The 11,504-nt window shown below is 50.9% G+C and overlaps 1 protein-coding gene across 6 annotated transcripts in view; it reads left to right on the top strand.

Moving 5' to 3' along the window:
* Nucleotides 1–7,944, top strand: part of KHDRBS3 (KH RNA binding domain containing, signal transduction associated 3) — a 185,657-nt gene extending 177,713 nt beyond the window's left edge. For 5 of the 6 annotated variants that reach the window (XM_077847348.1, XM_077847350.1, XM_077847353.1 and 2 more), the window contains 2 exons: nucleotides 883–941; nucleotides 7,675–7,817. Coding sequence is in view for 1 of the 6 variants with exons in the window: in XM_077847354.1 (XP_077703480.1) it covers nucleotides 883–941; nucleotides 7,675–7,742 (127 nt within the window). In the remaining 5 variants the exon portion in view is untranslated. Of the gene's footprint in view, nucleotides 1–882; nucleotides 942–7,674 lie in introns of all 6 variants that reach the window. The other variant, XM_077847354.1, reaches the window with a different exon arrangement.
* The last annotated feature ends 3,560 nt before the right edge of the window (nucleotides 7,945–11,504 follow it).

Here is an 11,504-nt window from a genome sequence, read left to right on the forward strand (position 1 = left end):
GCCTTCATAAATAGTTGTAAACAGGGAAAGAGTTCATTTAACAACGCTTGTCATAAAAGGGTCACACTAAACATTGTACAACTGACTTAAAAGATGGTATAAAATTAAATGTACCATTCTCTACTCACCGTAGATTTAAATGCTGTTTAAAGAGTCCACATGGTGTCACGCTGCGTGAGTAGCACGTTAAAACGACGCAAAACCAAATCTTGTTTAAAAACTGGTTTTAAAATAATTACTGATTTTCTGAAAAAGATGTGATCAGTTTTCATCTTGTTGAGCGTTTTTTCACTAGTGCAACTTTGGATTTTTTATGAGAATTTTGGTACCTTAATGAACACCTCGCTCCATGCTGGAAGCACTAAGCACAAAGCTTTTAAAGACATTCTGACTTGACTATTTGAGGTCGCACTCGCCAAGGCTGAGGATGTGTAACCCTTAAACGGTCTTCATTGTCAAAGGTAAATAAATCAAATAAGATTTTAATCTCACTTAATTTATCTTAATATAACTAATAAAACCAGGGAGATTACAACTTGGCAAGTTTCATTATCCATTTTAGAGAGGTTTTAAGATCACCTAAATTCTCATTTTAAAAAGTTTAATTTGTTTTAGTAATCTAAAAAGCCTTAGTTCAGTCAGTTTAATTGGGGCCGATTCTTCCCTATTAAACAAATGTAAAACCTCATAACTAGTCGTTTGTAATACATTCTGTGGTTAGTAATTGAGGGCACTTCTTAAAACTGACAAATATTTAATAAAGTTATTCTTTAATCATTTGGCTTAAGGTTTTTTTTTAATTGTAGATTATGTAAAATGTGTAATTTTTGTGTCTTAAGAGATTTCCTTCTCTTTGAGTAAAAAGGTCTTTTCTTTTGTTAGGAAATGTCAGCCATCGTGGGAAGTCAGAGACACAGGTTGTGCCCGAGGAGCAAGCAGAGGTGAGCGCCTTTTGTTCCAATTACTGTGATGTGTTACGGGAGATGAAGACAATTTCATGCTTATCTAAAGTCACATGGCGGATATCCCACGCTGGTTCCGATTAGCAGCACCAGCAGCGACCCTGCGGAGGGCACAGGTGCAGGTCACCACCGCACTTAATACTCAGGATTCCTTTCTGCAACCCAGATAGAAGCCTCGTCAATAACGGGGGAAAATGTCCAAACTATTAAGGAGCAAAAGCAGTTTACCCAGCCTAATGCATAATATGACTCCAGTTTCTTGAAAACTGACTCTGTGTACTGTCTCTATATTTATAGGTGAAAAACTGCAGTGGTATGCTGCAGATTTCTGACAATAATTATCTTAGGCTTGTGAGAGCCTGGTTTTGTGCGTGTGCTTTGCTGTCCTTTCTGCATTTGGCAAACCAAATTATTACTTCTGTAAGACAAGTACTCTAACGTGTGTCTTATAAAATTATTTTCGTAAGTTTTTTTTTTTTTTAATTTAGGAATATGTGAAGGAAATGTATCATTAGTCTGGTCTCAAGGTATCCTTGTTGTTGTTTTTCGGTTTTTTTGTTTTTCTAAACTATCAGAAACACTAGTTAGGCCCTGACATTCCAGAGAGTCTTGCTTTTTTGAAAGTATTTGTATCTGAGCTCTGCCCCTGACTGTGTGCCTTTGGCCATCACCACAGGGAGAGTGATGCTTATTAGCTCATGTAGTTGTTACTGCGAATTGAGTGAGCTAAGATTGTGGGTGTTTTGCAACCTGGAAAGTGAAACAGTAATGTGAAGTTTAATTGTCAAGATGAGTATCCATATTTAATATGTATGGGGGGGGGGTAGCTGAGCTGTTTTCCCCTCCAATAGCCAAAATTAACCTGAAATAATTAACTTACTGTTAGGAAGAAAATGGTTCTCTTCTTTTCTCATGGCCCAAAATAAGATTTTTGGTTTTGAGTTTTTTTGGCGAGGCTCGGGGGCTTTCCATGCACAGAAAGAGAATGTGACACATCATGCATTTTTTTCAATATGTTGTATTACATTGAAAGTTTTCACTACTTCCATCCCTATTCAGTAGTTTTGGAGGGGAGTAGTAGCATATTGAATAATAATTTAGGTTTCTTAAGTAAGAGGTTATAGATAGGTCCCTAGAGGTTAAACCCTCAGATGGTCTTCAGAGCCCATTCATAGGAAATATTGTTCTATGTTATGTTTATTAAAAAAAAAATTTTTACTTATTTGAGAGGGAGAAAGCAAGAGAGCATGTACAAGCAGAGGGAGAGGGCAGGAGAGGGATAATCAGGTTCTCCGCTAAGCAGGGAGCCCAATGCAGGGCTCAGTCCTGGGACCCTGGGATCATGACCTGAGCTGAAGGCAGGTGTTTAACCAACTTAGCCACCCAGATGCCCCATGTTTATTTTCATTTTTTAAAGAATCCATAGCTCCATTGGACTATAAAAAGGGATTGTGAGCCAGAAAGGTCAGGAACCACCAGGAATACTATTAGACAAGAATCCTCCTGCTTGGCTTCCAGGGGCTTCCCATTTTTGGCACATAGCCTGCCAAGCCTTATTTCTTCCCATTTCAACAAGAAGACTCTGCTGTGGACGAGCCGTCTTCTCCGGCCCCTCAGAGCACATTACGCAGTTCCCAGATCTTTCCCCTAACCTTTGTCTACCCCCTTGGGATTCGCTTCTTTTCTCATTTTACAACATGTACTGAGCATGAGTCCTGTGCTAGACACAAAGGAGGCCCCGGGGGTGCTATTTAAGTGTGGGCCTTCCTTACACGGCAGTAATTCAGGATGGATTGGAAGCAGTAGACTGACAAATTACACGTGCTGACCCCTGTTCCTTCACCCTCAGAAATCATGCCCGCCCTGTAGGGCTTGGCCCAGTGCCCGCTCTTCCATGGCGTCCTCACCAGTTACACCAGGCCATGAGACGTCTGCCCTCTCTGAAGCCACATGCTTACTTTATACTTACTCGTTTTAGTATGGATGTCATATGACTTAGGTTGTTACAAGTTGCCATTATGACCAAGCATGAGCTCATCACTCTCAATAAATGATTTCACTGATTCCTCAGAACGACAAGAAGGTAAGTGTCGTCTCTACTTTACAAAGGAAGACACTTAAGCCTCAAAACGTGAGATCACTTTATGTAAAAAACTCACACACCCTGCAACCAGTAGAGCCAATTTTGAACCATCCACTTTAATCCAGAGTCGTCGTTAGCCGTGGTCTGGACTAGCACTGACTCCCTCTTAGGGTCAAAGGCTCTTTATGAGCAGGGGCTAATCTTCATGTTACCGGTCTCCCTGAAAGAAAACTGCAACACAGCATTATCAACACATTGCGATTGCGAAGTATTCCCTCCTCTGTCTGTTCCTCCCCAGGTCCAGATTCCTTCCTGGAGAGATTCTTTGACTGTATTTAGGTTCTGAATCGTCTTCTATCCAAGATATTCTGGGTTGAATCAGTACCAGTATCCATTCAGATACATTGATGTAACATCTGCTGTGCCGCAGACACTGAAAATACAATGCTGATGACAGAGTCCTGTCCTTGAAGACACAACAGCCTACCAGGGAGATGGGCAGGGAAGGAGTTGGTAGGACAGGTGCAGGCACGTGGAAGACAGACCTGTCTTCCAGAGGGAGATAACCATCTAGGGGAAGGCATTCCAGGAAGCATTCGCATCCCAGCTCTGTCATTTACCAGCTTTATAACCTTGGTTAAGTAATTCAGCCTCTATGAACTGAGGTCAAGATGGCAGTTTTCCCCACCCCAAATGGCACGGTAATGCTAGCTATCTCAGGATTGCTGTAGGAGGAGTAGAAACACGTCCAGTACTAATGTAGGTACTCGCTCTTATTTGTTGCTTTATGTAGATAACATGGAATTATAAGAAAGTAGGATCATCTAGGAGACATCGGTTGTACTAAGGTAATCAGAGATAGCAACAGATGATGCCGTCTGGGAGGCACGGGGCACAGAATGATGGGTCTCACAGATCCTGCAAAGAAGCTCAAACACAGTGACCCTATTTCCAACTCTAACATCCTCCTCACCTCTTGGCTTGCCCTTCTCCATCCCCTTAGGCAGAGAAAGTGCCTTGTTGGTCTCCGCTCTGACAAGAACTTTGTACAAACCTCTGTTTGCACTGGCTATTGATCTGCTATCCAGACACAGAGTGTCTTAAAAACTAGGGCCCTAACCTTTTATCCTCTCAGCAGAGTAAGTGTTCAGCAAGTCAATGAATATGAGAGAGTGACATTGTCAGTGGATCAATAGGATTCCTAACACACAGTGTCAGGGATGGTTAGGAATAGTTAGCAGAGACCAAAAAAACCAACAAAAACAAAGCCCCCACTCCTGTTAATAGGATTGCAGTTCAGCTGGTCTGGCTCCATTGGTTTAACTCAAAATTAGACAGTGCCTCTGGTCACTGTGTACAGAGAAATGAATCCCAGAGTCTAAAACTAATAATTTGGAGAAAAAAATGTAATCAAAAGTCTAATTAACCAAAATATCAGCCACTTTATAGGGTTTGGGTAATGAATATTAATAATAAAGTTTGTTATTTTCTATGCAAATATCTACTATTTACATTGATACTCAGTGTCTTATACAGATAGAAAGGAAAAAAGCCTATCATTATATTTAAAATAACAAAGTCTACTTTGCCTCGATTCTGTTTCCATCTTTCAGAAAGGCTGTAGAACGTTTTCAAATGTAAATTGCATCTTCCTTGTGTCTAATGGAAAATCCCATCCGATTGAAGCTGAGTCTCAACGGGATTCAGTTTCAGTGATGGGCCCACGTGGCTTTCGGGGTGGGGCTGGGGCTCCTTGGCTCTGCACACAAAGCCCCCGAGTGGCCTTGGTCCCACCTCCAGGCCCCTCCAGCCTTGCCACTGAGCATCCCTCTCTGTGCTTTCCTGTGTGTGTCGTCCCCTGCCTGAAATCATGCTTCCCTACCCCTCTCACCCAGCTCATGGCACAGCTAGGCGTTATGATCTGTCCAACCTCGAGCTGAACTCTGAAGCTTCCCCTTGTCCTGGAAGCCCATCCCCTTGTCGGGGACTGTGTCCACATCAGGCCTGGGTAGTGAGTCCCTGCCAAGAACCCTTGCAGCTGCCTGAATTCTGCAGAAACGGGCTTCATCGGGCTTTCCACCCACACCCTATAGACCTCTTTAGCATGTGTCCCACGTCTGACACCCGGGAAGGGGTCCATGAACAAGCAGTCGAACACACGAGGGAATAAATGAAGCAGGTGGATCACGGTCTCCATAGTACAGGAGAGTGGATCAGGGCATCCTTGGCCTGACCAGGTGGAGTTAGAGGTGAAGTTGGAGAGAGTTTGACTGGTTCTTAAATGGTGTCATTCGGATGGAGAGAGAGAGACATAAAGATCTCATTTGACCCCACTCCCGGCAGGATCTGGGTCTTACTCACACCTCCGTGTCTGCTGCCTAACACCAGTTCCTCAAACCTGACAGGCCTGAAAATGCAGAAACAGAATAAATGAGCAGATGCCTTGGAAGTGAGCGGGGCTGGAGGGACCTTCCCCGAGCTAGATGCCCCCCCTCCTTGTTGAGGTGCCTTTCTCACCAACTGCAAGACGAGGTTCTCTAAACACGGAACCATGTCTTACTTGACTTGTGCATCCAGACGCCAGCATCGAGCCTGGCCCGCAGCAGCAGCTGAGAGGTGTTGCGTGTGCGACCAATGAGGGAGGCAGTGGGTGAAGGAGCAGGGGACGACCTGTAACTTGTAAAATCCCAGCATGGGGCACTTTGCACTATTAGTTTGGTTTCTCAGTGGAAAGGAGACAGTTACTTCTGCAACCACTGGCTTTTTCCTTGGGAAGAAATGTGAAGCTGGAAAGCCAAAATATGTCCTTTTTGAAATAGGTAGTGCACGTGCTCGGTACAAAATCCAAAACTGCAGCAGAGTATACAGTGAAAAGTCGGTCTTCATTCCCACCCCTGTGCCAAATCCGTAGGGCAGCTGTTTGCGTTGGGTTTGTGTGTGTGTATTTTGCCAGAGATCATCTGTGCAGATGCAAAGCATGTGTTTCTTTTCTAATTTTTTTTTACATACAAAACCGTACACTGTTTTCTACTCCTGCCCCATTTCTTTTTCAAGTATATCTTGGCTCGATCCCGGGACCCTGGGATCATGATCTGAGCCATAGGCAGATGCTTAACCGACTGAGCCACCCAGGCGCCCCCTCAAGTATATCTTGGAATTCATTTTCTATCACGTTATACTATAAAGCTACCGTTTTCTTTTCATTGGCTGAATAGTAGTTACATGATTTACAATTTAAACAAGTATTGACAGATGTGTAGTTCACTCCAGTATTTTACACTCATTAAAGAGTGCTAGAAAGCATAGCCCTATGCCTGTGTGACGGCACTCGTTGGTTTGGGTCATAGGAATGAATTTCGGAAGCAGGTTCATTGAGCCTTTCCATTTTTTATGAATATTACTGTATTGTTCCCCATAGAGGTATTGGGATCACTTAATATGCTCTTCTGAAGGAAACTTGAACTCTGCATGCTGCATGCGTTCAGTACCGTCAGCTCTTAGCACCTGTGCCACACCGAAAACTCTCCCAAGTGGGCTTGGAAGGGTCAAAGCACCCAGAGGGAGGTGGGTGGCACAGGGTGGGTCGGATCCCCGTGTGGATGCGGGGGCAGCCGGGGGCGCCGGGCCCAGTGGGAGCAGCTCCTGGGACATCTGAGGGGACAGGGACAGCTGACAGAGGTGGTCCCGGGGCCCTTCCTGAGACTGTCGGGGGTGAGGGGGCTTCCTCCGCTCCTGAGCCTGCACGCATCAGCTCCGAGGCGCCCATGGTGTGACTTTACGGGGTCCTCACCCCCTTTTGCTGTGCTCTTGTGTCCCAGCTCCTGCTGGTTCCTCAGGACCTTCCCTCTCTTCTTTTGCCAAAAGAACCCTTTCCTCTGCTCACTCTGGGAGCACGGGCTGCAGGCGCTCGATTGGCAAACACCTGACTTGGAACTGCCCGTAGGTGGCCCCAAGGTCCAGAACGAGCCCAGCACACTGTTCATGTCATCCGCGTCGATTAACCAGACAATACCCCCATTAGTAGATTTGCTACATTCACGTCTACCTTTTGCAGAATTAGCCTTTAAATTGTTTGTGCGGCTCGATCCTCGCACTCCGAAGCCTGGGCCAGTGGCCCACCTGGCCCCCTGGCCCTGGCCATTCCTTCTGTTGTGGTTGTGTTGGCTTTTTTCCCCTCTTGATTACCACTTGGTAATAACAGTTGTATTCTGGGTAGCACATCAAAATACACTCTTTGGTGTCAGTTAATAAAAACTTGTAAATATATCTGAAAGTTGAGTCTCATCTCAGGTGACAGGAAGGGAAGGACTAACCCATTTCACATTTTGATATTAGAGGCTCTGTGTAAAACAAAACATTGCCATTCCGAAATCAGACCCATAAATGCAATGGAAAGTGTCTTGATCCTCCTCATGCTGATCAACCGTTCATCTGCCTCGCTGAACACAAATATTTTATGTTCTTAAGTTTCTATAATTCTATTTTGCCTTGTTTTCCATAAATATCCTTATTTCTATTAAGTTTCTGCTTGCCTCCTTCCTCTGCCTACGTCCTGCCATCCCCAACAGAGCATAAATAATTATTAGTTTCTTGATGTATACAAATATATTTCATTTTCCTCTCTTTCAGGGGCTTTCCTTCGAATTCTGGACGGCCTACGAATCGTCAACTCACCAACGTGCCTAGTCAGTACATGAATTCACTTGGGAGCTTGAAAATCACCTGAAATTTTTTTTCCCACAATTGTATGTCCTGTGAAATGTTTTATAAAATGGTATGCTTTTTAATTTGGAAAGCCTGTTTTAAAAAAAAGGAAAGAGAATCCATCTTATTTTGTGGTCTCCTAACAACAACAAACAGATGACTTGTGTGTTACTTAATAAAGGCTGCCCATTTCAATCTCCTGCACTTTACTATAAACCTAGAAAAACAAAGTCTTGTTATGTCAGCAAGCTCTAAATTTTGCACACTTGAGAACCGTGTACGGCTGCGACTCACTGTTAAGAAGCCCGGAGCCCATACATATTCCAGATTTGAAAGCGAGTTATCTGTGTCAGTTACGGAGTGGTAAATAGGGACGTGTTAGGCCAAAAGTCGTCTGTCACATAAAAGGTTAATTATAGGAAGCAGAGTGGCACTGCCAGGGAAGGAAGCCGATTTTCATGCCTCTGTAATTTGTTAGGGAGCATAAAGGTCATAATCCCCGTGGACAGTATTATTCGGTTCCTTCTCTTCGTACACTGGTGCATTGGGATTTTAATTCAATCTGCCCCCGGGAGGATGTGCCATTCCTTCTGCTAGAAGCTCACACAACATGTTTCCTAGTCTTGGAATTTCGGGACAATGTCTTGTGCGGCGTGAAACTGTCACTGTCCCACGTCAGGAGACGCATTTCCTCCAGGCATTCCCCGTACCATGGGGGGAGCATTGTGTTAAGCACAGAATAACCTCCGAGAAAGCTCGCTTTTCCTCCTCCTCTCGTGATGCAGCCTCGAAGCCTTCTCTGCTCCAGCAGCCACGCCCTCGTATTGGTCAGATGCACAGGGTGGGTCTCAGAAGTGCAGGGACCGAGAGCCCGGTGTTGGGGAGGGCCTTGGAGGTGGGCGCCCACGGGCAGTGACAGTCCGCTCCAGGGACCCTTTTGTGTGAAACTCACTGAACAATCAGGAACTTTAGGACAGAAGCCAGATTGTTGTAGATGGGGAAAAAAAAATTGAGCTCCCTCAGTTGCTTGCAGCCTTGGCCCACTGAGTCAGGGACACTAGCCCTAAACCTGCAAATAGAATCCCCGGGACACAGCTTCCCAAGTCCTGTCCTGTCTCACCCCCAGAACTTTGGCCCCTTACTGTGCTGCCTCCCGGACTTACACTCAAGGCCTTGTCAAGGCCGCTCCTCCACCGGGCACTGCCGAGCCATTGGGGAGCCGTCCTGCAGGCGCTCACTTTCCAGGGCAGGGGACAGGCCATCGGCCGCAGCGCTGGTGAGGACCATGAGAGCCAAGTCACGGGTCAGGGGCGGGGGTCAGACGCTACCCTGTGCGGCAGAGGAAGGACAAGGTCACAGCGGGGACCTAGAGGAGTGGACAGAGGAGCCGCATCATTCCCCCCCTCCGTGCAGAAGGGGCAACGGGCTTGGAGGCCAAGGAGCAGCGGGGATGCCAGGGGCGAGCATGCACCGAGCAGGGGGCAGGGCGGGGAAGCCTCCAGTGAACTCGGGGTGGCGGCCACCTCCCAGCTTTACTTGATGGGGGCTTTGGGGGTGTTGAGCTGAACAGCAATGGGACCCAGTGCCTCTTCTAGCAGAGGGACAGTGGAGGACCCACCCCCCCCAGGGCCACCGCAGAGGGGAGGCGGGAATGCCGCTAGCCCGGCCCGGGGTGAGCCCTGGGGACCCCGACTCCAGGCAGCCCTCGATGGTCCTCCCCCGGCGGGGCTGCTGGGGAGCGCAGACTCTGGCAGCGGAGCCCCTGAGAAACTTCCCCAGCCCCACCCCCACTCCACCCCCACCCCCCACCCCACCCCTGGCCGGACAGGGGTGCAGGCCTCTGCGAGCTGGAGAGACCGGAGCGGGGCCCAGAGGGATGGAGAAGAAGTGGGGTCACAGTGAGCAGGGCGGGCGGGCAGGGAGCTGCAGGTAGCCCTGGGGGGGCCAGCGGCGCGGGGCGCCCCGGGAGCAGGGGGGTGGAGAGGGGCTGCCCAGGAGTGGGGTGGGGGGGTGCCAGCGGCACGGGGCTTCCCAGGAGTGGAGCGGTGGGGAGGGTGGCAGCACAGAGCGCCCCAGGAGCAGGGGGTGGGGTGGGGGGTGCCGGCGGCACGGGGCTTCCCAAGAGTGGGGAGGGGGTGCCGGCGGCACGGGGCGCTCCTGGAGCACGGGTGGGGGATGGGGACGGGGTCCCGGAGGCACGGGGCTCCCCGGGAGCAGGGGTGGGGGTGGGGAGGGTGCCAGCGGCACAGAGCGCCCGGGCGCGAGGAGGCGGCGGGGGCTCCGTGGGCGCGGGTCTCCTGGCTCCGGGGCGGGCCGCCCACAGGACACACTGCCCTCGGGTGACCGGACCGGCCCGGGCCTGCGGTGTCCCCGCGGGGCCCCTCGGGCCGGGAGCAGCCAAGGGCGAGCGGCTCCCACCGACCGCCCAGGAAGCCTCGGGCTGGGGCGCCTGCTGGCCTGAGCTCCTCGTGGGGCTCCTGTCCCCAGCGGCGCCCCCAGCCCCGGCCGCTGCCCTCCAGGCTCGGGGTGACGATCCGGGGCTGCCTGGGTCCCGAAGCCAGCCTGGCCCAGGGCCACCTGCGCCGAGGCCCCGCTCCTGCTGGTGACCCGCGGCCTTCGGCGCAGCGCCCCGGGCAGGTGCCGGGCATCGAGGGTCCGAAGCTCTGAGCAGGAGCTCAGCCCCCCTCCCCGTCCCTGCTCAGCGGTGACTTCTAGGGGTTGCCGTCCCCACGGCCTGTGTCCCGCCCCGGGTAGCCCGGCCACACGCTCATGTCCGGGGCCTGCCCTTGACCGAGCCGCCCTGGCTCCGGCCTTCCTGCTGCAGCGGCCTCGGGAGCGGGGTCCCCACCGCGGGGCCTCCCAGGCTCAGAAGTTTGGAGACCCCAACACTCAGCCTCTCCCGGGCCTGCACGCTGCGGGCTGGGGCCAGAGAGCCCCTCCCAGAGCCACTCGCGGCCTCCCCACGTGAGCAAGCGGCCCACGAGATGAAGCCACAGCTGTCTACACCCTAATCCCCGAAGTGGCAGGGCCTCACCTCCCCACAGGCCCCGGGGCAGACACGCCAGCCCTGCTGCGGTGGGAGGCGACGACACCCACGAGGGGGTGAATGCCAGGAGGCCGGGATGCTGGAAACCGGCCACCACCCTGCCCAGTCCCTGTGCCTCAGTGCCCCTACAACGCGGGGAAGGTAGCGTCTCCCTCCCAAGGGGCCGTCCAAGTGAGGCCCGCACCCTGTGAGCGCTTGATACGTATCAGCTGATGACTACCGTGGAAACACCCCAACACACAAGTACACACACACGTGCACACGCGGGCCCTTGTGGTGTAGACACCCTCCTCCCCATTCTGCAGGTGCGAAAGGCCTCAGCCATCACATCCACATCCCCTCCTGGGACAGTGACCTCCTGAGGGCCACGCTCCCCCCATCGCCCACGCTCAGCACACAAGCAGACGCCCGGTCAGGTGAAGGCCGAGGCCCCCACATCAGGCCGCCGTCACAGTGCCTGCCCTGGCAGCAGCAAGGGGAGCCTGGAGCCCCCTGCCACCCATGCAGTGTCCTTGGCGTGCGGGGTTCAGCCTCTGCTGCCCGCCAGCCCCAACTTCACCCCCGAGGCCCTTCAGGGAGGCTTTGGCCTCTGTTTCCCCTGCTCATCCTCCATCTCCCACCTGCGATGCTTCCAGAGCCACAGCTCCCCCGCCCCCCAAGCCCTAGCTCTCCTCTTGGCTCTCTTCTCTCCAGGGACCCCCCCCACCCG

This window comes from Canis aureus, chromosome 14 (genome assembly GCF_053574225.1).
Source record: "Canis aureus isolate CA01 chromosome 14, VMU_Caureus_v.1.0, whole genome shotgun sequence".
Taxonomy (NCBI): domain Eukaryota; kingdom Metazoa; phylum Chordata; class Mammalia; order Carnivora; family Canidae; genus Canis; species Canis aureus.